This window comes from Sphaeramia orbicularis, chromosome 22, assembly GCF_902148855.1.
Source record: "Sphaeramia orbicularis chromosome 22, fSphaOr1.1, whole genome shotgun sequence".
In the NCBI taxonomy this organism is placed as follows: Eukaryota; Metazoa; Chordata; class Actinopteri; order Kurtiformes; family Apogonidae; genus Sphaeramia; species Sphaeramia orbicularis.
Window position 1 is genome coordinate 264,265 of NC_043978.1, and position 26,575 is coordinate 290,839.

At 41.0% G+C, this 26,575-nt stretch overlaps 1 protein-coding gene across 1 annotated transcript in view; it reads left to right on the plus strand.

Moving 5' to 3' along the window:
- dnah7 (dynein, axonemal, heavy chain 7) overlaps positions 1-26,575 on the plus strand; it is a 201,946-nt gene that overhangs the window by 44,254 nt on the left and 131,117 nt on the right. The window contains exons 12-21 of the mRNA XM_030126944.1: positions 2,338-2,465; positions 2,771-2,849; positions 6,919-7,143; positions 9,114-9,260; positions 11,419-11,598; positions 13,542-13,682; positions 18,068-18,435; positions 22,349-22,535; positions 23,718-23,911; positions 25,102-25,300. Coding sequence (XP_029982804.1) covers positions 2,338-2,465; positions 2,771-2,849; positions 6,919-7,143; positions 9,114-9,260; positions 11,419-11,598; positions 13,542-13,682; positions 18,068-18,435; positions 22,349-22,535; positions 23,718-23,911; positions 25,102-25,300 — 1,848 coding nt within the window. The remainder of the gene's footprint in view (positions 1-2,337; positions 2,466-2,770; positions 2,850-6,918; positions 7,144-9,113; positions 9,261-11,418; positions 11,599-13,541; positions 13,683-18,067; positions 18,436-22,348; positions 22,536-23,717; positions 23,912-25,101; positions 25,301-26,575) is intronic.

Sequence of the window (26,575 nt, forward strand, 5' to 3'; positions counted from 1 at the left end):
GTGTGTGTGCATTTACAGATCAGATCTACAAAGGCACAGAACATTTAGGAACAGGCACAATACTGGTCAAACTGACCTTCATTATCTTCAGACATTTCAGGTTGTTCATATTTGTTCAATTTATTCACATTTTGTTATTAAAGGATAGTTTGTAAATGTAAATATTTTCAGAATGTGATTTTTTTTCCCACATGAAACCCAGAGGAGTTGTCATTTAGAGGTTATTACACTATTATTGTACTGGAGATCACACTGGTGTGCATGTGGACCCTGAACTAAAACCAGCTCCACACCCTGGACTGGAATATCTTGTAAGATGCTGGTCTTACCCTAAAATGATCAACATAAAAAACAAAAGAGAAAATGTATGAACCAAAAAGGAACAGAAGAAATGAAATATTATCAGTTGTTTTGCTTGATGAGTGTTTTATTTTGCAAATCTAAGTTGTTATATTCTGATTTCTATTTTTATCTATATTTGTATTTTTATTTTATTTGTACTGAACAGTCAGTGAAAGGTTAGGTTTGTGTGTTGTGTGGTTCAGTTGAAACTCACACCTGTGTGTGCAGAACGTGGAGAAAAGGTCAGGTTCTACAAAAAAGATCCTATTTGGCAGCTTTGGAAAGTTTTTGTGGTAAAGTGAGCCGAGCAGAAAAATTAGATTATGAACTTAGGGACTTTCTGTGGTAAAGAAATGCTATCCTCCTCGTGTCAGCGTTAGACTGAGGCGTAGCTAATGAAGCTCTTTGTGGTTAAGCTAATGCTATCTGAAGCTGAACTCTGTGTGCAGATGTCCAACCCAGGTGTGATTGACAGATGTCCCAGGCACTTGTTAAACTGAAGTGAACTTTCAAATGGGTTTTTTCTTAGAATCACCTCACGTGGAGTGCATGACGTATTTCTGACATGTTTTACATAGCAACAACTGTCAACCAATCATATGTGTATGTTGAACTTATGTACCAAATATGGGAGTCTTCCAAGTGGCTAAAGACTATAAAATCTAATGAAGGAGACTCTTATTATTAATAATAATAATAATAATAATAATAATAATAATAATAATAATATGAGGAAGTAGATTTAGGGAGTTCATCGAAAGAGATACTAGTTGATAACTGACTTCTTTTTGATGTTCACATTTTTGTGATTTTTTCTAATTTTGGCCTGAAGCAATAAATCCACCTTTGTTTGAACTTTCTAAACCTCAACCCTCCTTTCTGAAGTTCTTCATTTCTTCTGTGTTGGCTCTTCCATCTGTAACATAAGTGGTAAGTGAATAATTTGAATCAAGTGACCCCCCCCCTCTGGTAGCGGCCCGGCTAAGCCGAACCCTGGTTTTATGGAGTAATGGAGTAGATAGATAGATAGATAGATAGATAGATAGATAGATAGATAGATAGATAGATAGATAGATAGATAGATAGATAGATAGATAGATAGATAGATAGATAGATACTTTATATGTCCTGAGGGAAATTCAAGAAGTCCTTAGTTTGGAGAAACACCGGCAGTCACGTACTTTGCAGCATGTAGACTTTTAAGGGCACAGCAAAGTCAGTTACCCGGTGTATAAATATAAAGATAGCTGGGACAGTAATCCATTAACTAATATTATTGTGGTTCTTTGTGATTATTGTGCTGCGTGCTCAGCAATCTTCAGTGTCATTTTTGGACTTTGCAAATTCATCCCACGGGCCTGATCTGACCCATAACTGGGTCCGTTTTGGCCCAGGGGCCACATGTTTGGCCCCCCTGAGGTTAAGTCTGGACTGTGGTCGGTCTGTTCCATCACACACCTTTGAATGGGGTGTTTTTGTCATGGTTCTGTCCTTGGTTGTACTCCACAGCTCCATGTCAGAAACCTACGTTTCCTTCATCATTGACAGTAAATATTTGCTGTTGTTGTGAAATCAGTTCCAGTGGTCATCTGCAGGAGGTGGACTTTGTCTATTGTTGTTGTTGTTTACGTTCAGACTATTTGATGTCATCTATGAGACTGTTGTCAAAATACAAAATCCACATCCTGATGAATATATTGTAATTTCTGGAGATTTCCATCTCCATTTCCATATCACCTTCTCCACCCACCTATTTGGATTTGTTAACACCATTTTTTAAACTGCCTTCTCAGAGAAAACAAGAGCCTTGATCTGCTGTAATGTATTGTAAAGTAATCTAATGTAATGTAATGTAATCTAGTGCCAATGTGAAAGAGACTCCTAGAGCTACTGCTCGACCACTACTCCACAAATCACCAAACTAAACCATCCATTGGGGCAACAGCTTCTACAGCTGGTGTAAATTCTGCTGGTGTCCACTGCTTTCTGCTTCAGGTTTTACGTCTCGGCATGTTTGAGGTTCAGTCTCATTATCTGATCCACTCCCTCACAAAGAGAGCCCAGGAACTACAACGAAAACTGGTGACTCGAATGATACAGGACCATCAGCAAATCAACAGAAGGTGAGTTCACTGTTCTGGTACTTTATTGTTAACCCTTAAAGACCCAAACGTCCACCTTTAACCCTTAAAGACCCAAACGTCCACCTTTAACCTAAACCACCTACTGATCTAAACTGTTTAATTCCTGTTGATCCACTAATCCTATCAATCCATATCAATAATTGGTGTAAATAAAACAATAGTTCCTCAGATAACTCGTCCATTTTTGGAACCTCTTAGTCCTTTTAAGGGTTGTCGGGGTGCTGGATCCTTTCTGCTGGTCCCTCATCAGTAGTCATGTGACTTGTTGCTTCCTGTCCTCACAGACTCCTTGGTGAGTTTGAGCAGATCGCAGAGAAGGCGTTGAGTATCCCAGCTGACACACACCAGCTGATGGAACTAAAGGTAACTGCCGGGTTTGTGTCGTCAGCTTTGTGTGACTGACAGTGGAATGTTTTAGGAAATGTTAGACTGAATTTTACCACCCTTAAACACATGTGGATCCCCTTGAGACAGAGTTTTCCTTGAATTGAAGCTTAACTAGCGCGTTGACCTGTGGGGATCCACAGGTTCTAGATGTGGTGGTTTTTATCGTGGTCAGAGCTGACTTTAGGGAACAGATGTGAGTCTATATTTTATTAGTATGGACATACGAGGGAGGGCTGAAAAGTTCATAGCCTGACTCAGAAGGAGTCATGCCACAGTGATGATTCCAGTGGTGTTGGAGCGCTTGGATCCCGGTGATATTGAGGTTTTGCACGTACGTCACATGATCATGTGGTTTGCTGTTTACGACGCCATATTGGTGGGCAAGCTTTCCTTGGATCGTACAGCGTGTTAAAGGATGGACCTGCTAAACTCCTGTGTGCCGTTTATTCCTTCTCTTTCACCAGTATCAGTTCTGCATACAGACCGCTGGGTTCCACTGGTGTCAGTGGTGGTTCTGTTCTGCCCACCGCTGTTTACAGTTATTACCGCAGTTAGCCTAGCTTCTCAGTACAGTTAGCCTAGCTTCTCAGTATAGTTAGCCTGCGTGCCTGTTGCGCTTAACGGTGTGGAAAAAAAGGATAGTCGTCATGTGGTCCGGTGCTGCAGACCCTTTAAACCTACAGGAGGACTTCCCCTGGACTATCACCTACAGACAGAGTGGTTGTGGATCTACCTGCTCCCTTTGAGTTTCCTCAGCTGGGTGAGGCAGATGGAAGTGGGCGGAGCTACAGCGGGCGACACCGCTGAGTTCAGCTGGAGCTGGTGACAATACTGCCCCCCCCCCCCCCCCCCCCCCCCCCCCGTCTGTGCCGGTCTGCTTTAACTATGGGACAGCCTTCCACATGAAGTCCAGTCAAATTATAAAGATAGGAGGGGCTTTTGGACACAGACAGTTCATGGACCGTTTCAGAGCTAACATATGGGCTGGTTCACCAGTTCAGAGCCTGGAGGTGTACGGCTGATGTGAGCCGGCTGGAGCTGGGAACACTGGTTTGACCTCCGAGTCACTGTAGTTAGTAAACATGGAAACTCATCTGTGGTGCCTTCATCACAGCAGACATACTCGCAAATAACAAAACACACAAACACCAGTCTAAAGGAAAACACCAGATAAAACAACAGTTCTGACTTTCTGGATCCAGATAGTGTGCCTACCAATATGGAGGTGTAAACAACAATCACATGACCAGTGACGTCAGCTGCAAGTCCTCAATAGAAGCTTTCATCCTGATCACCAAAACAGTCTTCCACAGCAGATATGACCTCATCAACAGTCTGGTTCTGCTTCCCAGCCAAGTGTTTTTTCATGTTCAGGAACAGAAAAAAGTCAGATGGTGCCAAATCAGGAGAATATGGGGGGTGATCAACCAGTTCAAAGCCACAGTCTGTCACAGCAGCCATTGCAACCACCAATTTGTGTGCAGGAGCATTGTCCTGGTGAAACAGGACCCCCTTCGTCGCTTTTCCAGGACGTTTTGACTTGATTGCGTTTCGCAGCTCCCTCAGCGAGTTGGCGTAGTATTCTCTGTTGATAGTTTGTCCTTTCTGAAGGTAATCAATGAACACAATACCCTTTGCATCCCAGAAGATGGAGGCCATCACCTTCCCTGCTAACGACACCACCTTGGTCTTTGGAGGGGAAGAAGAGGGGTGTTTCCACTGCATCGACTGCTGTTTGGTCCTCTGCCTCAAAGTAATGGACCCAACACTCATCTTGGGTGGAGAAACATTCAAGAAAACTGCTTCAAAAAGTGCCAAGTTCACCTGCGACATGACCAGCCTGGTGTGCTTTTGATCAGGCATCAAAAGGCGTGGCACCCACCGAGCGGACACCTTCGACATGCCAAGTTCTTTGTGCAGAATGTTTTTACCACTATTAGCTATCTGATGAACAGTTAAACGTCTGTCATTCATCACCATGTGCTGAACACAGTTGATGTTGTTGCTGTGGCAGGACATCCGGACCTTGGCTCATCTTCAAGGTTCTCCCTACCCCTCTTGAATTCAGCTGCCCACTTTTTCACAGTTGATAAAGCTGGAGCATCATCCCCTAATGTAGCAACCATGTCGGCGTGAATGTCCTTGGGAGTTAACCCAGTGTTTTTCAGCCTTGGGGTCTGGACCCCACATGGGGTCACCTGGAATTCAAATGGGGTCGCCTGAAATTTACAGTCATTGATAAACAAAAACAAAAAACAAAAAAAACGCACTAATAAAAATATATGGTGAGTTGACAGAGACAATGACAATCCATAACAGACATGACAAACTCTGAAGCTGAAACTGCAGCACTGTGGTACTGTTTGTGTCAAATGTTCATTGTGGTCAGTTTCAGATGCGGCAGCTCTTTCATAATTCATAGTTTCAGTTCTTGTTTGTTCAGTATTAATTGTCCTCCTTGTAAATCACAGCTGGACTGACTGGGCAGATCCTGACCAAGGAAAATCACATTCTCCCTTTGTGCAGTAATCTACACCTGGATTTACTGCCTCTGTCCACAATAATAGACATTATATAGACTAAATGTTGTCTAAAAATTAATGTTTATTTGCAACATAGCCAAAAAAATGTCTTTGTTTTGAATGTCTGGGGTCACTAGAAACTTGTGATGTTAAAATGGGGTCATGAGCCAAAGAAGGTTGGGAACCACTGGGTGAACCCCTTTTTCTGCAGATATTTGATAACACCACGATGCCAAATTTTATCCATATTCACAAAATGTCTCTGGTTCTACTTCTCAAAGTCTTCAAACACTACATCAGCATCAGTTAATATGAAAATAATCCATGCCGGTAGTATCATAAAATGTTGAGTTTAATGCATGCCAAGTTTCATAACTGTGGCAAAACTCCTTCTGAGTCAGACCATGAACTTTTCAGCCCACCCTCGTAAAAACTGTTTGGGAAATCATTCTTTAAAATTTAAACAACAATTTATATATTCATACTGATATCTACGGACTGAAGTTAGTGAATGCGTTGTTTCTGTTTTTAACTTCATTTCCCATCATGCAGTGTGGTACTGCGCTTCCTGTCAACAATCATGGCCATAGGAACAAGATTATAAGAATACTGGATTAAAAATGACTAATATCTGACAGAATACTGGTACGATCAAATTAGTGTTTACACTAGTGTGTTCACTGAGTACAAATACAGAAGGATGATAAAGTACAGCTTTGTACGGACACACACACACACATATACACATATACACACATATACACACACATTAACACACATATACACACACACATATACACACACATAAACACACATATACACACACACACACTCACAAACCCACACACATACATATACACACACATAAACACACATTTACACACACAATCACACACACACATATACACAGACATAGAAACACACATATACACACACACATACACAAACAAACACGCACATATACACACACACTTATACACACACATATATATATGCACACACATATACACACACACACGCACATATACACACACAGACATATATATATACACACATACAAATACACACACAAACACACAGACACACACACACATATACACTAACACACACACACAAACACATGGACACACACACACACATACACACACACACACACATACACACATACACACAAACACACACACACAGTCTACTTTCCTTTTACATTATAAATGTCCACACTTTTGTCTTGTCTTGTTTGCTTTATTTAAATCCACTGCTCACATACAAATGCAAAATGACAAAATTTGAGTCTCAATGTGTGTGTCTGTCCACATACACACACAGACACACACATGTGTGTCTGTCCACATACACACACATGTGTGTGTGTGTAAACAGTCTGAATGTGTGTGTCTGTCCACATACACACACATGTGTGTTGTAAACAGTCTGAATGTGTGTGTGTACACACACATGTGTGTGTTGTAAACAGTGTGAATGTCCATCAGTGTCAGTGTTTGTCCTTTGTCTTCCTCCTGCAGGTCCATATGCAGGCGGTGCAGAACACACACATGCCTGTGTTAGAACAGAGGCTGCTGGACTCGAACCGACAGCTGTGTTTCCTCATGGACTTTGTGTCTCTGTCACCAGTGAATCTGCAGCTCAACACACAAACCATCGAGTGGCTGAAGCGAATGCCTTCAGTGTTTAAGGAGCACACACACATTCTGAGGGAAAAGACACAGCAGTACCAAGATGGACTGAAGGTCTGTCTGTCTGTCTGTTCTGTCTGTCTGTCTGTTCATCTGTCTGTTCATCTGTCTGTCTGTCTGTTCTGTCTGTCTGTCTGTTCATCTGTCTGTTCATCTGTCTGTCTGTCTGTCTGTTCTGTCTGTCTGTCTGTTCATCTGTCTGTTCATCTGTCTGTCTGTCTGTCTGTTCTGTCTGTCTGTCTGTTCATCTGTCTGTTCATCTGTCTGTCTGTCTGTTCTGTCTGTCTGTCTGTTCATCTGTCTGTCTGTCTGTCTGTTCTGTCTGTCTGTCTGTTCATCTGTCTGTTCATCTGTCTGTCTGTCTGTCTGTTCTGTCTGTCTGTCTGTTCATCTGTCTGTTCATCTGTCTGTCTGTCTGTCTGTTCTGTCTGTCTGTCTGTCTGTTCATCTGTCTGTCTGTCTGTCTGTTCATCTGTCTGTCTGTCCTGTCTGTTCATCTGTCTGTCTGTTCATCTGTCTGTCTGTCTGTCTGTCCTGTCTGTTCATCTGTCTGTCTGTTCATCTGTCTGTCTGTCTGTCTGTCCTGTCTGTTCATCTGTCTGTCTGTCTGTCTGTTCATCTGTCTGTCTGTCTGTTCATCTGTCTGTCTGTTCTGTCTGTCTGTCTGTTCATCTGTCTGTCTGTTCATCTGTCTGTCTTTCTGTCTGTTCATCTGTCTGTCTGTTCATCTGTCTGTCTGTTCATCTGTCTGTCTGTCTGTCTGTTCATCTGTCTGTCTGTTCTGTCTGTCTGTCTGTTCTGTCTGTCTGTCTGTCTGTTCATCTGTCTGTTCTGTCTGTCTGTCTGTCTGTCCTGTCTGTTCATCTGTCTGTTCATCTGTCTGTCTGTCTGTCCTGTCTGTCTGTCTGTTCATCTGTCTGTTCTGTCTGTCTGTCTGTCTGTCTGTCCTGTCTGTTCATCTGTCTGTTCATCTGTCTGTCTGTTCTGTCTGTCTGTTCATCTGTCTGTCTGTTCTGTCTGTCTGTCTGTCTGTTCATCTGTCTGTTCATCTGTCTGTTCATCTGTCTGTCTGTCTGTCTGTTCATCTGTCTGTCTGTTCATCTGTCTGTTCTGTCTGTCTGTCTGTCTGTTCATCTGTCTGTCTGTTCATCTGTCTGTTCTGTCTGTCTGTTCATCTGTCTGTTCTGTCTGTCTGTCTGTCTGTCTGTTGATCTGTCTGTTCTGTCTGTCTGTCTGTCTGTCTGTCCTGTCTGTTCATCTGTCCTGTCTGTTCATCTGTCTGTCTGTCTGTCCTGTCTGTCTGTCTGTCTAAAGGCTCCTCCCACTGTACAGACAGCACCAGGAAAACACCAGCTGAAGTGCAGACTGCCACATATGTGAGGCACTGTGAATGAAAAAGAAGAATAAAAGGTCATCAGTGTGAGCAATCCATCCATTAAAATCAATAACCTAAACTAAGTGTATGTATGTGTGTGTATGCATGTGCGCGCGTGCATGTGTTTGTGTGTGTGTGCGTGTGTGTGTGTGTGCGTGCGTGTGTGCACGTGTGTGTGTGTTTGCTAGCTGCTAATATTAGCTTCCTAACCTGGGAGCTGCAGTTCCATCTTCATCCTTGGTGCGTTTTGCCGTTGTAGCCTTTGTTTAAGTTCAGCTGATCAGTGCGTCATTTCATCCTACATTTCTATTGGTCAGTCAGTGGACGTAGGTGGCAGCAGCGCTCACACTGAGATGATCACCCCAAATTTCTGAGAGTGTCAGAATTTTGTCGCAGGCTGTCTTTGGTCACATGACCGTGACTACAGCTGTCCTTGAACCTGTGTCACAGTGCAGTGCAGGACCACCGGTTTAGGGCCAAGACCGACAATATCGCAACCATTCTCTCATGTTCACTATCTTTTGTCAGAGACGACTGAAAATCGCACAGTGTGTGGGAGCCTTTAGCTGAGGTCTTCGTAGCCTGTGGGGGACACGTTAGCATCAGCTGGTTGGACGGTTGTTATTTTATTAACGTGAACTTCTTCCAGATGAGGCGTGAGGTCCTTCTGGAGGAACTGAGGAGCTACGAGACACAAGTGGAAGAATTCACACAGTTTGATGATCTGACAGATCTGAGCAACTATCTGAAGAAAGCTCATTCCATCAACAATAAACTGGAATTAGCCATGGAAAAGGTACAGCAGGAAAACTAACAGATGATTATACACAGGCCCAGTCCACACAAATAATAGGAATGGTTTTCAAAAGGAATTTTTTGTGACTCTGTTTTTACAAAATATTTGACACATGCAACAACTTTTAAAAGTCTGCAGATAAAAGTTATGATATAATTATCAGTTTTCGTGTCCTAAGATGCACTGGTATGTGGATGAAAATGTGGAAGAAAAAGTTTGCTTTTGTTAAATATGTGTGTTAATGTGGGCGAGGCCTTTTTTTGGTCATAAAAATTGATAGTTACCTCCGCCAGGAGGTATTATGATCACTTTGCTTTGTGTGTTTGTTTGCACGTTTGTTTGTTCGCAGCTTTAGTGGAAAACTCTTCCACCCATCTTTCCCAAATCTTCCCCACAGATAGGCCTAGGCCCTGGGACCAACCCATGAAATTTGGGTCCCAGTAGGCCAGAGTTCAAGGTCACAGCAAGGTCACAACATCTACAATTTTCCATCTGTCATCACTGAGACATTTTTGAAAATTAATCAAAAATTCAAAACGACTCCAATTCTCCTCCAATTGGATCCACCTGTAGCTTAGAACAATCTCTTGTATGTGGAACTAAATTGTCCACATCCACTGTGGAATGTGGACTCTGTGGACATTTACACTGAACATTGAAAATCCCATTTACCACACATTTAAAATTAGAACTCAACTAATATTGATGTGAATTGAATCTAATTGGACAGACACATGACTGGTACCAGATTCAACTGTTTCTGCTGTATGGAACAACCTGGAAACTGTTGAATTTCAACAGGAATAGTCGATCCACACATGCACACCGTTCAGGGTAAAGGAGGAGTTTTGCGTTCTCTGAACACTTGTTATTTTTTCTTATCTGTAAGTGCTCAGTTAAGAGAGTAAAATGAAATTGCATGATTCCAATGACCAGTCATATCTTCATATCACCACAGTCCAATAACGACGCATCTTGGAGTATTCTCATACTGTTCCATTATGTGCTAAAATATAAATAAGCTAACATAATACTAAATAAAGATGACCTGGTAGTATTTCACAGTGTTGTGGAAATGGGAATAGATGACAGTGTTACAGTCAGCTCTGCCTGAACCTGAGCGATGATCAGTAATTACAGCTTTCAGTCATGTGCTTATATTGTCTGAAAACACCTGTAATTATCCAACAGCTCGATCCTGGCGTAGATTTTCTATAACCCCAGATTCTGTCCATAGTCCACTTGTGTTACAGCGGGCGTACCTCTGCTATCACCACAGACCTTTTCAGTGCTTTGTCCAGTTTGTTAGGGATCAGAACCTTGTCATTTTGTGTCTGTAATTCCCACAAACCCCATTTTAGCTTCACTCAGTAGCTGTGTCTTCAGAATATTTTTTGGATGTGACAGGACCAAGGTTATTATTAACGAAAACTAATGAAATGACCAAAACTAGAATTGTAAAAACATTTTTGTTAATTGAAATAAATAAAAACTATAATTAAAGAAAAAAATGATAACTAACTGAAACTGTATTGTGTGTTTATAAAACTAACTAAAACTTATAAAAATTATGGATAAAATTCCCTTCGTTTTCCTCTTTGTTAATGTCGGATTGATTCGAAATCAATTTATTTCACTCAAGCAATTTTCTGTGCTGTCACCATACGACACTTAATGGTCCGTCACTTGTGTTCACTTGTGGTTTCCAGTTGTCTTCTGGTCCCCACTCTACCTGGAAACATGGAGACTAAAGCAGCAGAGTCCTGTCTGGGATTTATTTGAATATGACGACAGAGAAGAAGAGAAAAGAGACGACTAAACTACAACTAAACTAAAACTAAGCATTGCAAAAACAATGAAAACTAATAAAAACTATCAAACCTGCTCTAAAAATGAATTAAAACTAACTGAATTAGAGGAAAAAAAGTCCAAACTAAATAAAACTAAACTAGAATGAAAAATCCAAAACTATTAGAACCTTGGTCCGAACCTTTAACTGACACAGTGCCAGTAAACGTAAGGGGAAAAAAAACAACAAAAACCTTTCAACACAAATGTGACTTTATCAGCTGTTGCCATTTACCTAACATTCATTCATCCATCCTCTTTGTTTGTTTCATTTCTGAACTACTTCTAATCTGTCTGTCACACTGAGAAGATTAAAGAGGTGAATGAAGAGGAGGAGGCCTTTGGTTGGTCCATTTCCCACTACCCACAGTGGAAAAGGATCCAGGACAGACTCAGCCCATTCCTGCATCTGTATGAGACCGCCATCGACTTCCTGAAGAAGTACGAGGAGTGGCTCCACGGTCCGCTATCAGCAGTCAACCCAGATAAGGTACAGATAAGGTACAGATGAGGTACAGATAAGGTACAGATAAGGTACCGGTGTCGGGTCAGATGTACTGCTGCAGGTGGGAGACCTCTGTGGTCCCTTTGACACTCTTCCACACTGTACTCTGGAGTGTTGAATTTATGACTCTGTCCTCTCTAATCTGTGTAGCGGAGCTTCGTCCAGTAAATGCACAGAGTCAAGTCAAAGTCAGAGACTGAGCAGAATTCGAGCCACATAAAGTGTTCATTAGGGATGTACCGATACCACTTTTTTAACTTATCGGCCAACAGGCCATAAGCTACTGTTGTCTGTCACAAAACTTTCAATCATCTTCTTCTCCAAAACTACAATTCCGATTGACTTCAAACTTGGTATACAGCTTCTTTATGATGATGTCAACAAAAGTTAGTGAAATTATTTGGATCTGGATCTGATTCTAGATTTGATGCGACTTTGAAAAATGTCCCCATTATAAGAGATAGGAAGTGGATGGATGCAATAACTCAGTAAATATAAATGATATCCAGTGTAAATTTCTACAGTCCAGCCCTGATGGGGAGATGACCCAAACATAATGTCCACATGCTGATCAGGATCTTCTTCTGGATCTGGAACTGACGCAAAATTTAACATGGGCTCTTATGGGGAAAACATTTCAAACGTCTTCTTCTCTGAAACTCCAGTTCTGATTGACTTCAAACTTGGTATACAGCTTCTGTATGATGATGTCAGTACAAGGGATTGAAATTATTTCGATCCGTATCTGATTCTGGATTTGGTGCGACTTTGAAAAATTTTCCCATTAGAACAGATAGGAAGTGGATTGATCCAATAAATCAGTATCAATGATATCCAGTCAGAGTGTTTGCCAAGTTCATGCATGTCGGTGATGGGGCGGATCCACCTCCCTTGCAGCTTGGTAATGACATTGTAGAGCCTGTCAAGACGTTTGTGTATCTGGGGTCCATAGTGACAGACAACGGGGACCTAAAACCAGAGATTACCCGCAGAAGAGCCCTGGCAGCATCAGCTCTGCAGTCTCTCTGGAAACCACTCTGGTGGCACCAGACCATCTCACACAGGACAAAGCTCCAGATCTACAACTCCGCCGTCCTCTCCATCCTGCTCTATGGCTCGGAAACATGGCCCTTAAACCAGACTGTGGCTGCCAGAATAGATGGCTTTGATAGCAGGGCTCTCAGAACCATTGAAAACATCAGGTGGTTCCAGCGGGTTTCCAATCAGGTGCTTGGAGCCCGGACATGCCAGCCCAAAGCATCCAGCCTGGCCGCGCAACATCACACCCGCTGGTTCGGTCATGTCCTCCGCCTCCCTCCTGACCATCCAAAAAGAGCCATCCTTTAGTTTGACCCGAACGTCGCAGACTGGAAACGACCACAAAGCGAGCCCCGCACCCAATGGCTCGACGTCATTGCGGGCGGCCTCCAACAACATGGAGTTACCATAAGGACGCAGAGCAGCTGGCATGAGACCGCCAGCCATGCAAAACACTGGTTCACCTGGTTGGCTCAACGCACCGGGACAGGACACCCGCCCCATGGCAGGAGTCCTAGTAGTAGTAGTATCAATGATATCAAGGTGGAATTTGAAGTTTTTAAAGATCTGATTGGAATATGACCAAAACACGGGCTATTTCTGTAATAGAATAAATACACAGAACTGGGTGAGAATAAATGGCATCTGGATGCATTTCCCAAAGCTTTGAATTTGGCCGGTAAGATACAGGGCCATTGGTCCTATTTTTTTTTTTTCTTTTTTGTATAAAGTTGTGAAACTCTTGTCCACAAATGTAGACAGAAAACCCAGAGCTGGGTCTGAGGAGGATAAACCTTGAAGACGGAAAATGAACTTTGTCATCAATATGTTGTATGTTGTGTTTTCAATGACTTTTATGTATAATATCCTTTTTTTTCCATCCATGGTAGGTAGAGAGTGATGTTGGGAACTATTGGCGTACTCTGTACAAGTTAGAAAAAGGCTTTGCTGAAGTCCCCAGTGCCCTGAAGATAGCCACAGCTGTGAGGACCAAGGTGGAAGACTTCAAACAACACATTCCTGTAGTGCAGGTAAGACTTTATGGTAACACTTTATCAGAACTACACACTAGGAAGCATTAGTTAACCATTAATAAATACTGTATTCATCATTTATAAAGCATATTTCTGACATGAATACTCATTAGTATATGGTTTATAAGCACAGTTATAAATGTTCTACTAATCATTAATAAGAACATGAGTTATGGATTAACACACAGGTGTCAAACATGCGCCCCGGGGGCCAACACCGGCCCACCAAAGGTTCCAATCTGGCCCACGGGATGAATTTGCAAAGTACAAGTTAGGGCATCAAACTCGAAAATAACATCATAATAACCTATAAATACTGACAGCACCATTTTTTTCTCTTTGATTTAGATAAAAAAACATTAAATTATGAAAATGTTTACGTTAACAAACTATCCTTTAACAATCAAATGCGAATAACCTGAACAAATATGAACAACCTGAAATGTTTAAAGAAAACTAAGTGCAATTTTAACTATTTTCTGCCTGTTACTAATGTTTTGTCTTTTTGTAGATCTGATCTGTAATGCACATGTATAAATGATAAGTTGAGGCAGAATATTGATAAAATTGTACTTGTATTTCTTTACAAATTCCATTTTTTTCAGGTTATTCACATCCTTTTTGTTTGGATCATTTGTAAACGTAAATATTGGCATAATTTAATGTCATTTTTTGCCCTAAAACCATTTGGAGTTGTCATTATTTACTGCCTATCCTGCTATTATTGTACTGGTCCAGTCCACTTCAGATTAAATTGGGCTGAATGTGGAACCTGAAAGAAAATGAGTTTGACGCCCTTAGATGAACAAAATACTGAATTCATCATTTATAAAGCATATTTCTGACATGTATACTCATTAATATATGGTTTATAAGCATGGTTATAATAGTTTTACTCATTCATAAGCTCATCTACAATGTGCTTAATGATTGCATTTTCATACTTTATAAATTATGGATTCTGCATTTAAACTTTTATATTGCATCACTTACAAACCAGTTATGATGCGCATTTATGCTCACACATACACTATTCAGACATGTACTAAAATTGGTTAGTGAATATTTTATACTAACTCACACATTTCTTTTCCAATAGATGTCCTATAAACAGTTATTAACAGGAATTCATTATTTCAGGTAGTTCTAAAGCACTTACTACTCATTAATTAAGTCTATGGTGTGAGCTCATCTAAAGTGTGCACTATCTATGACATTTAAAGCATTTACAAATGACATTTAAAGGTTGGCAATGCCTAAAGACTCACAAAAGTGTCAGTTATTCTAACAAAGGAAAGACACAGCACATGGGATTATTAAACAAACTGCATGATTGAATGATGAAGGATTATGAATGAGTAATAGTAGAGCATTTATAACTGTGTTTATAAACCATATACTAATGAGTATTCATGTCAGAAATATGCTTTATAAATGATGACTTCAGTATTTGTTAATGCTTTACTAATGCTCCATAGTGCGGACTTATTACCTCGGCCAGGAGGTAATTTTGATCGCTTTGCTTTGTGTGCGTGTGTTTGTTTGTTTGTTTGTTTGTTTGTTAGCAAGATAACTCCAAAAGTTACGGATGGATTTTCATGAAATTTTCAGGAAATGTTGATACTGGCACAAGGAAGAAATGATTAAATTTTGGTGGTGATTGGGGTGGTGGTCCAATCAGAAGGAGGAGTGGACTCACATCATCAGAATGAACACAAATGAAGGAAAAAAATGAACAAAATGCACAAAAATGACGAAAATACAAAAATAAAATGAACACTAATAAAGAAAATAATGAACAAAATGCACAAAAATAAAAAAATACAGACAGTAAATGAACACAACTGAAGGAAATAATGAGCAAAATGCACAAAAATGAAGAAAATATAAAAATTAAATGAACACAAATAAAAGAAATATTGAACAAAATGCTCACATGGGCAACGACAGCGATACCTGGAGGGGGGTGATGGGGAAGAACGGCCTCCCCGATCTGAACCCCAGTGGTGCTCTGTTATTGGACTTCTGTGCTAGTCACAGTTTGTCTATAACGACCATGTTCGAACACAGGGATGTCCATAAATGCACTTGGCACCAGGACACCCTAGGCCGGAGGTCGATGATCGACTTTGTTGTCGTGTCATCAGACCTCCGGCCGCGTGTTTTGGACACTCGGGTGAAGAGAGGGGCAGACCTGTCAACCACCTGGTGGTGAGTTGGATCCACTGGCGAAGGAGGAAACCGGACCAACTCGGCAGTCCCAAACGTGTTGTGAGGGTCTGTTGGGAACGTCTGGCAGAACCTGATGTCAGTGCGGTCTTCAACTCCCACCTCCGGGAGAGCTTCTCCCAGATCCCGGGGGAGGCTGGGGACATTGAGTCCGAGTGGACCATGTTCTCCACCTCCATTGTCGAAGCGACTGCTCGGAGCTGTGGCCGCAGGGTCTCCAGTGCCTGTCGTGGTGGCAATCCCCGAACCCGGTGATGGACCCCGGAAGTAAGGGATGCCGTCAAGCTGAAGAAGGAGGTTTATCGAGCCTTTTTGGCCCGTGGGACTCCCGAGGCAGCTGATGGGTACTGGAAGGCCAAGTGTGCCACAGCCCAAGCAGTTGTGGAGGCAAAAATTCGGGTCTGGGTGGAGTTTGAGGAGACCATGGAGGAGGACTATCAGTCGGCCTCAAGGAAATTCTGGCAAACCGTCCGGCACCTCAGGAGGGGAAAGCAGTTCCCCACCAACACTGTTTACAGTGGAAGTGGGAGGAGCTGACCTCGACTGGGGATGTTGTTGGACGGTGGAAGGGATACTTTGAGGATCTCCTCAATCCCACTGTCACGTCTTCCATGGAGGAAGCAGAGGCTGAGGTCTCAGAGGTGGACTCGTCCATCACCCAAGCTGAAGTCACCGAAGTGGTTGGACAGCTCCTCGGTGGCAGGGCACCAAGGGTGGATGAGATTCGCCCTGAGTACCTTAAGTCTCTGGATGTGCAGGACTGTCTTGGTTGACACGTCTCTGTAACATGGCGTGGCAGTCGGGGACAGTACCTCTGGATTGGCAGACCGGGGTGGTGGTCCCCCTTTTTAAGAAGGGGGACCGGAGGATGTGCTCCAACTACAGGGGCATCCCACTCCTCAGCCTCCTGGGGAAAGTCTATTCCAGGGTACTGGAGAGGAGGATCTGACCGATAGTTGAACCTCGGATCCAGGAGGAACAATGCAGTTTTCGTCCTGGTCGCGGAAAGCTGGACCAGCTCTATACTCTCCATCAGGTGCTCGAAGGTTCATGGGAGTTCGCCCAACCGGTCCAGATGTGTTTTGTGGATTTGGAGAAGGCGTTCGACCGTGTCCCTCGTGATATCCTGTGGGGGGTGCTTCGGGAGTATGGGGTCTGAGGCCCTCTGTTAAGGGCAGTCCGGTCCTTGTATGACCGAAGCAGGAGCCTGGTTCGCATTACCGGCAGTAAGTCAGACCTGTTCCAGGTGCATGTTGGACTCCGGCAGGGCTGCCGTTTGTCACCGGTTCTGTTCATAATTTTTATGGACAGAATTTCTAGGCGCAGCCAGGGGCCGGAGGGGGTCCGGTTTGGGGACCACAGGATTTCATCTGTGCTTTTTGCGGATGATGTTGTCCTGTTGGCCTCATCGAACCTGGACCTTCAGCGTGCACTGGGGCGGTTTGCAGTTGAGTGTGAAGTGAGCGGGATGAGGATCAGCACCTCCAAATCCGAGGCCATGGTTCTCGACCGGAAAAAGGTGGTCTGCCCTCTCCGGGTCGGTGGAGAGTCTTTGCCCCAAGTGGAGGAGTTCAAGTATCTGGGTCTTGTTCACGAGTGAGGGAAGGATGGAGCATGAGATTGACAGACGGATCGGTGCAGCGTCTGCAGTGATGCAGTCGCTGTACCGGTCGGTTGTGGTAAAGAAGGAGCTGAGCCGAGAGGCGAAGCTCTGGATTTACTGGTCAGTCTACGTTCCTACCCTCACCTATGGTCATGAGCTTTGGGTCAGGACCGAAAGGACAAGATCCCAGATACAAGCGGTCGAAATGAGTTTCCTCTGTCAGGTGGCTGGGCACACCCTTAGGGATAGGGGGAGGAGCTCAGTCACCAGGGAGGAGCTCAGAGTAGAACTGCTGCTCCTCCACATTGAAGGGGGCCAAAAATGAAGAAAATATAAAAACAAAATGACCAAAAATGAAGAAAATAATGAACAAAATGAAGGAGGGGGGGGCTCTCTTGGTGGAGGTCTGCGCTGTCAGAGTGCTTTTCTTGTTATCAAGTGTTACTGACTTTATTACCACACTGTTCCTAAAATAACTGCGGTTAAATGAATCGTTTACGTTGCTGTTTTTTAGAGCAGACCCTTGGTATGACTGCTGCTTGTTTCGTAGGTGGTGTGTAACCAGGGCCTCCATCAGCGTCACTGGGATGCCATGTCTGAGATGGCTGGGTTCTCCCTCCACCCTGTAGACCACCAAACCAACGTGGCCCACTTCCTGTCCATGAACCTGGAGCAGCACCTGAGCAGCTTTCAGGGCGTCAGCGAGTCAGCCAGCAAGGAGTACTCCCTGGAGAAGGCCATAGAGAAAATGATGAGCGAGTGGGCCGACGTGGAGTTCAACCTGCTGGCCTACCGAGAGACCGGCACCTCCATCCTGTCGTCTGTGGACGAAGTGCAGACGCTGCTGGACGACCACATCCTGAAGACTCAGACCATGAGGGGCTCACCTTTCATCAAACCTTTTGAAATGGAGATTCGGTCAGTGTTGTAGCGCCGCTTTATGTAAGAATGGAGCAATATGTCATAATATAAGCATTTTTCACCTCATTATGTAAGAACTAGGGCTGTTAGAAAATATCACCTCTGCAATATGTCACTATATTTCATTTCACAATACTGTATCGATATCAAAAAGTACTGTATCAATGTTTTTAGGTGTTTATTCAAGTGCAGATATTGTGGAGGTTCGTTTTTGTTTTTTTTCATTATTTAGATATTATTTATTCCCTCCACCAGGAGGTATTGTGATCGCTTTGCTTTGTGTGCATGTTTGTTTGTTTGTTTGATTGTTTGTTTGTTAGCAAGGTAACTCCAAAAGTTATGGACAGATTTTCATGAAATTTCCAGGAAATGTTGATACTGGCACAAGGAAGAAATTATTAAATTTTGGTGGTGATTGTGTGGGGGGGCAAGGTTGGTCCAATCAGAAGGAGTAGTGGACTCACATCAACAGAATGAACACAAATGGAGGAAAAAATGAACAAAACGCACAAAAATGACAAAAAAAATATTTTTAAAAAATGAACATAAATAAAGATAATAATGAACAAAATGCACAAAAAATAAAAAATAAAAAATACAGAAATGAAATGAACACAAATGAAGGAAATAATGAACAAAATGCACAAAAATGACAAAAAATATAAAATTACATGAACATAAATAAAGAAAATAATGAACAAAATGCACAAAAATAAAAAAAATACGGAAATGAAATGAATACAAATGAAGGAAATAATGAACAAAATGCACAAAAATGAAGAAAATACAAATATTGAACAAAATTAAGAAAAATGAATATAAAAACACAATGAAGTAAAATGAAGAAAATATAAAAACAAAATGACCAAAAATGAGGAAAATAATGAACAAAATGAAGGGGGGCAGATCTCTCTTGGCGGAGGTCTGCGCTCTCCGAGTGCTTTTCTTGTTCTCATTGAACCCTCTTTTATTCAATAATGTTCGTTCCTTTGTGTGGATTGAACTCAAATCCTGTTCTGATGTTAGTTGTGAACTAATAGAATCTGAACGTTTGAACAGGATCTGAAACTGGAATGTCTGGAAAACAGAATTTCAGTTTGAACACAGTTTGAACATTTGGTGATAGAACATTAGATCCTGTTGGGATCAAATACAAATGTGTTTAGGATTTGTGCAGATTTCTGCTGGAATTCAATTCTTCCAGGAAATAATCATTTAAAAAAAAGAAACAAACAAAAAATTGTCTTTTTAACAGTATCATGATATATCGTGAAATATCGTATCATGATTTGTATCATATCACCAGATTCTTGCTGATGCACAGCCCTAGTGAGAACACTGCATTTTGTAATCAAATTCTGGAACCCATTGTGTAATACCGTCCATATTTCAGTGCTCTGGTTAGTTTCTGTCGGTAATACTTCATTAATGCAGCTGTTGTCTGTGACTTACAAACACATTCTCTATTATAATAAACATAGTTCCATTTGATTTAGCTTAGACAAATGAAACACCCTACTGGGTTTAAAATGAACTCTAATTCAGCTGGAATGTTTACTGTTCTGCTCGTGTGATGGTTTTAATCAAGGCATCAGTCTTAATGGTGTATTACATAATGCACCAAATTATTACATTTCCTTTAAAAAAAAAAAAAAAAAGTGCTACACCCACATTTTGTAATAACTGTTGCAATATCTAATAAGTTATTACAAAATGCATTCAAGAATTGTATTACAAGATGTGGCGTTATAACATAATGAGGTGAAAAATTATGACATTATTACATATTACAGTTATTACATACTGCGGTGTTACAGGGAGAGCAGCAATTTTTACAATCATATGGTGAGTTTGGTTTAAGACTGAAGTGAAAATTATTCACAGACATTGTCAGTACTGTTGGGTAAAGTCATTTTAAACTCTAGTTTGGGAAATTACCAACTACCTCTCACTGGAAGTAATTGGACTACAGCCAAAGTACTCTAAATGTACCTATGTTAACTAAAAGTAGATAGAAAATGAACTACTGTACAATACATGTACATTTACTTGTCTGTGTATGATTTTAACCAGAAAAGATGGCAAGGAGCTGAAACCAAACAAAATACAAACTCAGACAAACCCAGGATAACATGTGTCTGTACATGAGAGAATTAAAGTAGAATAAGGAGCAAAACAAATACATAAGCATGGTTCAATTCAAAAGGAAAAATGAGGACTGAGGGGATATATATATACACACACACACACACACACACACACACACACACACGTATGTATGTATTAATATTTAGACCACAGGTGTCAAACATTTGGTCCAGGGGCCAAATCCGGCCCACCAAAGGTTCCAGTCTGGCCCCAGGGATGAATTTGTGAAATGCAAAAATTACACTGAAGATATGAATCCTTTTAGTTCAGGTTCTACATTCAGACCAGTTTAATGTGCAGTGGGTCAGATCAGTCAAATACTATCATAATAACTTATAAATACTCACAAGTCCACTTTTTTTTTTTTTCTGTAAATGTAAACATTTTCATGTCATTTTAGGGTATTTACACTAAAACAAACTATCATTTCAGATAAACAGGAATAACCTGAACAAATATGCACATTTTGAAATGTCTGAAGTGTAGTTTTACCAATATTCTGTCTGTTATTACATTTTTTTGTGTATTTGTTGAGCCACTATACGTTGTAGTTACATGTGTACATGACAAACTGAGACATAATATGGTTAAAATTGCACTAATTTTCTTAAGAAATTGTAGTTTGTTCATGTTATTCACATTGTTTTAAAGGACAGTTGGTAGATGTAAACATTTTCATCACATAATTTTACTTTTTTCACTCTAAAACATAGAGGAAAGTTGACATTATTTCTATATTATTCTGTTATTATTTTACTGGTTTGGTCCACTGCAGATCAGATTCAGCTGAATGTGGAACTGAACTGAACTGAGTTTGACAGCCCTGATTTAGAGTATCAAAAACAAACACACATTTCAGACAAAAAATATGAATATTGTAGACACAGTATAGGATCATATGGACAGAGAAAACACAAATAGAAATGACCCCAGAGAGTTGAAAACCTACTGAACACTAATGTTCAGCAGTGCTGTCACCTGCACTACTGTTGACATGATGGTAGATACAGATGAACTCCAGTCCCACAGAACTATAGGCTGTTTCTGTCCTCCACCTGTGGGAGAACAGGATGACTCCAGTCCTGCTGACCAAGGTTATTATCGTTAACGAAAACTAATGAAATGACAAAAACTAAAATTGCGAAAACATTTTTGTTAACTGAAATAAATAAAAACTATAATTAAAAGAAAAAAATGATAACTAACTGAAACTGTATTGTGTGTTTACAAAACTAACTAAAACAGATAAAAATTATGGATAAAATTCCCTTCGTGTTCATCTTTGTTAAAGTCGGATTCATACGAAATCAATTTATTTCTCTCTAGCAATTTTAGCTGCTGGCACCATATGATATTTAAGGGTCCGTCACTTGTGTTCACTTGTGGTTTCCAGTCGTCTTCTGGTCCCCACTCTACCTGGAAACATGGAGACTAAAGCAGCAGAGTCCTGTCTGGGATTGATTTGAATAGGAGCACAGAGAAGAAGAGAAAAGAGACCACTGAACTACAACTGAACTACAACTGAACTACAACTGAACTACAACTGAACTACAACTAAACTACTACTGAACTACAACTAAACTACAACTCAGCATTTAGAAAAAAATGAAAACTAATAAACACTAGGAAACCTGCTCTAAAAATAAATTAAAACAAACTGAATTAGAGAAAAAAAAGTCCAAACTAAATAAAACTAAACTAGAATGAAAAATCCAAAACTGTTAGAGCCTTGCTGCTGACGTCTGCTTTTGTTCTCCTGCAGGGACTGGGAGGGGAAGCTCTTACTCCTTCAGGAGATTCTGGATGAGTGGTTAAAGGTGCAGTCCACCTGGCTTTACCTGGAGCCTATATTCAGTTCTCCAGACATCATGAATCAGATGCGTGATGAGGCCAAACGCTTTGTCACTGTCAACAAAACATGGAGGGACATCATGAAACAAGTGGCACTGGTAAGATGTTCATGTAGTGATTACTTTGCTTTGTGTGCGTGTGTTTGTTTGTTTGTTAGCAAGCTAACTCAAAAAGTTTTGGACGGATTTTCATGTTCATGTAGTTTTGTCAAAGTCCAAACCTTCGTAGATTTAAAAAATAAGTTCAGTTTTATAGAATGAAACCAAAGATCCAAACCTGTTTTCAGGCCCAAACATTTGTTTGAGAAATAAAAATATAAACATTTTCCTATAAATAAATATGATAGGTTTTGGGAATAAAAAATTTAATTTTAACAAGAGAAGCACTCGGAGAGCGCAGAACTCCGCCAAGACAGATCTGTCATGCACCCCCCCACCCAATCGCCACCAAAATAAAATTTAATCATTTCTTCCTTGTGCCAGTATCAACGTTCCCTGAAAATTTTATGAAAATCCATCCATAACTTTTTGAGTGATCTTGCTAACAAACAAACAAACAAATAAACAAACATGTACGCATGCACACACACAAAGCAAAGCCCTCACAATACCTCCTGGCGGAGGGAATGATCAACCTACGAGGTTGGACACATAAGAAATTATTAATAGTGACTCATGCATATGTCACAGTTCCTCTGACTCAACTGTTTGTGCGACGGTTCTCATCTTCCTCTGCCTTTTGGCTGCGACCGCAGCTGCCTTTGGCGGTGCAGAACGTTTTGTCCACATTGTGGGTTTTGTCGGAGAGAAAACTGTCAAACATACGGCGCTTCAGAGTCACACTGCTAGAGATCCAACTTTTATGGAAATTTGGCAGAAGAACACATTCTGTAGTGAACAGGAGACACGGCACAGAGGAGAGGGACTGACGACGGTCTACAGTCCCTTAGCCAATCAGGACGCAGAACACAATGCGCATTCATACGCTGTAAAAAAAAATGCATCCAAAATTGCACACAAAAAAATCTGCATAACAGCGAGGCTGTGAAAGGTGAACTGTGTTATAGTGAGAGACAGCTGTATTGTAACAGCTGCAACAGTAATGTATCTGATGGAAGCAGGTGTTTGAAGAAAGGGGGGCAGGTGTTAGAAGTTTTCTTCATCCTGCTCCTTTCCAATCATTTAGATTGGAATGAATGAATCAAAAACAAAGGTTGAACCCCCCTGGTCCAGCTCCAGTCCTTGTCCCTCATCCTTTGCTTTCACTCGGGTCTTTAACAGGACAAACATGTGTTGGCAGTGGTCGCCTTTGACAAGATGCTGGAGAAGCTGAAAACGTCCAATCAGCTCCTGGAACTGATTCTCAAAGGTCTGAACAAGTACCTGGAGAAGAAGAGGCTTTACTTTCCTCGATTCTTCTTCTTGTCCAACGAGGAGATGCTGGAAATTCTGTCTGAAACCAAAGACCCCACCCGGTAAAAAGACACACACATCCACCCAGTCATATATTTATATGAATGTATGTACTGAACACAAGAACCCTCCTCCTCCTGTGGTTCATTGACTGCATATGTGTGTGTGTGTGTGTGTGTGTGTGTGTGCAGCAGTGGGAGGGGCTCTAGTCCAGGGGTCTGCACCTTCAGTATCAGTCAGATCCATTTTGCCTCCTCTTCTGCCAAAACAATAGTCTGGAGCCGCAAAAAAACAACAGAGCTTATAAACTTTTAGAAGTTTTTTCACATTTGATCTGTTCCAACCACTGAATCCAACAAACAGAAGAGCAGTGTGGAGTGGATTCTGGAGTATGATTACTCTAAAAGTACACAGTAAAAGTAGTTCATAGTATTTGTGCTAATAGTATATGAAGTACTAATACCACATATACCAAATTCATGAGGTACTTTTTGGAATAAATAATTTTATTCATCATTGAATTTAGTCTTAAAACCTATTTCAGATGAAAAAACAAACACTGTTGGAGCTTGGAAGGGATTTTTGAGTATGATTACTCCAAAACTACATAGTAAAAGTATTTCATAGTATTTGTGCTAATAGTATATGAAGTACTAGTACCAAATATACCAAATTTATGAGGTACTGTTTGGAAAAAATGTTTTTATTCATCATTGAATTTAGTCTTAAAGCCTATTTCAGATGAAAAAACAAACCTTTTTGGAGCTTGGAAGGGAATCTGGGGTATGATTACTCCAAAAGTACTCAATAAAAGTAGTTCATAGTATCTGTGCTAATAGTATATGAAGTACTAATACCACATATACCAAATTCATGAGGTACTTTTTGGAATAAATAATTTTATTCATCATTGAATGTAGTCTTAAAGCCTATTTCAGATGAAAAAACAAACACTTGTGGAGCTTGGAAGGGATTTTTGAGTATGATTACTCTAAAAGTACACAGTTAAAGTAGTTCATAGTATTTGTGCTAATAGTATATGAAGTACTAATACCAAATATACCAAATTTATGAGGTACTGTTTGGAAAAAATAATTGTATTCATTATTGAATTTAGTCTTAAAGCCTGTTTCAGATGAAAAAACAAACCTTTTTGGAGCTTGGAAGGGAATCATTTGTAGGATTACTCCAACACAGTGCATCATTGTCCGTTTGTAGACATCAGACATGATGTGAGTGTTTCCTTTTCTAGGGCCCAGCCCCATCTGAAGAAGTGTTTCGAAGGCATCGCTAGTGTGGTTTTCACCGACGTGTTGGACATCACCCACATGCAGAGCAGTGAAGGTGAAGTGGTGCACTTACTGGAAACCATTTCCACGTCCAAAGCCAGGGGCCAGGTGGAAAAGTGGCTTCTGGATCTGGAGAACGCCATGACGGCTTCACTACATAAGGTGTGTTCGTACACGTGGTTCTGTGTGTAGATGAGTTTATCAGTGTTGGTCTGGTCCTGGTCCTGGTCCTGGTCCTGGTCCTGGTCCTGGTCCTTCAGTGTGGACGGATTCAACTGAACCCACTTCTGAATCCACCGTTTGTATAGTACAGGTCATCCACAGGTCAGTTCACAGTGTTTACAAAAGTGGAAAAGACACAGATTAAAAACACACCAGTATAATTAAAACACAATCACTAAAACATAAATAATAATCAATTAAAATAAAGTCAAAGGTCAGAGGTCAGATAGAAGCCTTTCAGTTGAACAGCTGTTTTCAGCCTGGACTGAAACACACAGACCTGAAACACACAGAACTGAAACACATAGAACTGAAACACATAGAACTGAAACACACAGAACTGAAACACACAGAACTGAAACACACAGAACTGAAACACATAGAACTGAAACACACAGAACTGAAACACACAGAACTGAAACACATAGAACTGAAACACACAGAACTGAAACACATAGAACTGAAACACACAGAACTGAAACACACAGAACTGAAACACACAGAACTGAAACATACAGAACTGAAACACACAGAACTGAAACACATAGAACTGAAACAGATAGAACTGAAACACACAGAACTGAAACACACAGAACTGAAACACACAGAACTGAAACACATAGAACTGAAACACATAGAACTGAAACACATAGAACTGAAACACACAGAACTGAAACACATAGAACTGAAACAGATAGAACTGAAACACACAGAACTGAAACACATAGAACTGAAACACACAGAACTGAAACACACAGAGCTGAAACACACAGAGCTGAAACACACAGAGCTGAAACACACAGAACTGAAACACACAGAACTGAAACACATAGAACTGAAACACACAGAACTGAAACACACAGAACTGAAACACATAGAACTGAAACACACAGAACTGAAACACATAGAACTGAAACACACAGAACTGAAACACATAGAACTGAAACACACAGAACTGAAACACACAGAACTGAAACACACAGAGCTGAAACACACAGAACTGAAACACACAGAACTGAAACACACAGAGCTGAAACACACAGAACTGAAACACACAGAACTGAAACACATAGAACTGAAACACACAGAACTGAAACACACAGAACTGAAACACATAGAACTGAAACACACAGAACTGAAACACATAGAACTGAAACACACAGAACTGAAACACACAGAACTGAAACACACAGAACTGAAACATACAGAACTGAA